Source organism: Caenorhabditis briggsae (assembly GCF_000004555.2).
Source record: "Caenorhabditis briggsae complete genome, chrIV, whole genome shotgun sequence".
NCBI classification, from domain to species: domain Eukaryota; kingdom Metazoa; phylum Nematoda; class Chromadorea; order Rhabditida; family Rhabditidae; genus Caenorhabditis; species Caenorhabditis briggsae.
This window is the reverse complement of record NC_013487.2, coordinates 157,642-159,654: the sequence shown is the minus strand read 5'-3', so window position 1 is coordinate 159,654 and position 2,013 is coordinate 157,642. Positions and strand designations below refer to the sequence as shown.

Sequence of the window (2,013 nt, the reverse complement as noted above, 5' to 3'; positions counted from 1 at the left end):
AACTTTTTTAGTTTTTCAAAATTTTCCAGTTTCAGCGAATTAGTATAAGTTTTGAAAAACCTAGTTGACGCGATAAAACTAAATGTGACTACAATCTCAAATTTGATTTTCAGCTTCTCCAATTTATGATAATTAAGAAAACTTTTTCCACTTCTCAAAACCTCTCAATTCAAAATCATTTCCTTCTTTTTCATGATCAATTCTAGGCGGAGTCAGCTCTTTTATTTTCGTTCTCCCAAAAGATCGCACGTTTTCGACGAGGCGTGATCATTCAGGTACCGTAACCAATTTCTCTAAACTTCTCCACGCCTCTACACTCTCACCGGATGAGCCCTAATCAATTAGGAAATGTCTCAGCAAAATGATGTGAGAGAATTTTTCGGAGAATTTTTTGAATCGCCAATCGGAAGCCAACATCGGAAATGCATTAGGAGTTGATATAAAAGACGATGAGTCGAGGAATTCATCCATATCGTTTTCATTTTTCATTTTTTCTGATTCCTTATGACTTCGACTTCCAGCACCTCCTAAATCCACTATCCAAAGTTTCAGATGCTCTTCAAACTCGTGTTCATCGCATTGTTGTTCGCCAGCTCCTATGGAGCATCCATGGAGGAAATCCAATCGGAGAAGTTCTGTGAGAAATTCCCAACTCTTCACATGTGTCGTCTCAAGGAAGAGTTGACTGGAAGCTTGGTCGAGTTGCAGTACTTGTTGCAAGATGGTAAGCAAATTAGGAAGGGGTGATTAGAGAGCGATTACGTTAAAACCTGTAATAGAAGGGCTCCTACACTGTCAAGTTTCAGCTAATTTTTCTTGAACCTTATGCAAGATATCAGAAAGTGGTCAACTGATAAAATGTTTGTGATATTATGACGAACAATTTTTCATTTAGCAACTTTTTTTATGTCTTTGACAAGAACCGAGCTATAATTGGCTCGAAGCTAAAAGTTACGATGTCCCTCTATTAGAGGTTTTACGGTAAGTTGGGTCCAAAACTTAAAGGAGGCGAGACAGCAAAAATTTCGGGGGCAGTTCGGGGGACGAAATCGCGCCGCGCTTATGTAGACCATCGGTCGTCAGGCGCCTTCGCGCCCCCGTAGCTCAGCCGGTAGCAGCGCTGTACCACTGAGCTGCCTGTCATGAGTTCAACCCCTCATGGGGGTTCTCTATGCAAAATATCAGGAAAACTTTTTTTTGGTGTCTGGCCTCCTTTAACTATAACTTAGTTTAGCATAACTATAACTTCATCAACTAAAGACACATAGCAAGTGAACGGTTTTCTGATAGTCCTGAAACAGCAAGAAATACTGTATGTTGCTGATTGTCAACGATAAATCCACATTCTGAACTTTCTAATTTTTCACTTCTACCAAATCTTGCTATATAGAACCTAGGCTTAAATTTAGTATGACTACAATAATATATTCAGGAATCAACGTCGGAGGTCAACAACAAGCCGGAGGAGTTCAGGAGGTCCAGAAGAGAAAGAGCGCCTTTGTTCGCTTTGGAAAGAGATCCGCCTCAGATGAGGAGGGAATGGTAAGCGCTAAAAAAATTTTAAAAAAGCAATTAGAAAACAACATTTTTCGTTTAAAGGAGTGTATATTTCAATACCATTAGCGAGTTGACAACCTACTTCTAAAAATATAAATAGTTTGAAACTGCAATAATAATTTTTCAGGAAATGGAAAAACGCAAGTCGGCATTCGTCCGTTTTGGGCGATCTATCGGAATGGAACCTCAATTCACCGAAAAGAGAAAGAGCCAATACATCAGATTCGGAAAATAATTACCCCTCTTCTAATTAACTCCTTCCTCTCTTAATTTTTTCCCCCGATTTCTCCCCTTTTCGAACATCAAATTAATGAGCAAAATTCTACACTCTTGGGTACCATCCTCAAGTTTTTTGAGACTTCTGAACTGTTAATACTTCTTCCCTCTTCTTTTTCTGAAAATTTCAGAATGAATCTCAAAAAAAAATTACACTCTCTATTTCTGCACCAGTAGTTT

At 38.7% G+C, this 2,013-nt stretch overlaps 1 protein-coding gene across 1 annotated transcript; it reads left to right on the top strand.

Moving 5' to 3' along the window:
• Positions 1 to 552: 552 nt before the first annotated feature.
• Cbr-flp-17 lies at positions 553 to 1,792 on the top strand (the record flags this gene model as incomplete). Its single annotated transcript, XM_002632300.1, has 3 exons — positions 553 to 724; positions 1,433 to 1,542; positions 1,685 to 1,792. The coding sequence occupies 3 exons, from the start codon at positions 553 to 555 to the stop codon at positions 1,790 to 1,792; spliced, it is 390 nt and encodes a 129-aa protein (XP_002632346.1).
• Positions 1,793 to 2,013: the final 221 nt, after the last annotated feature.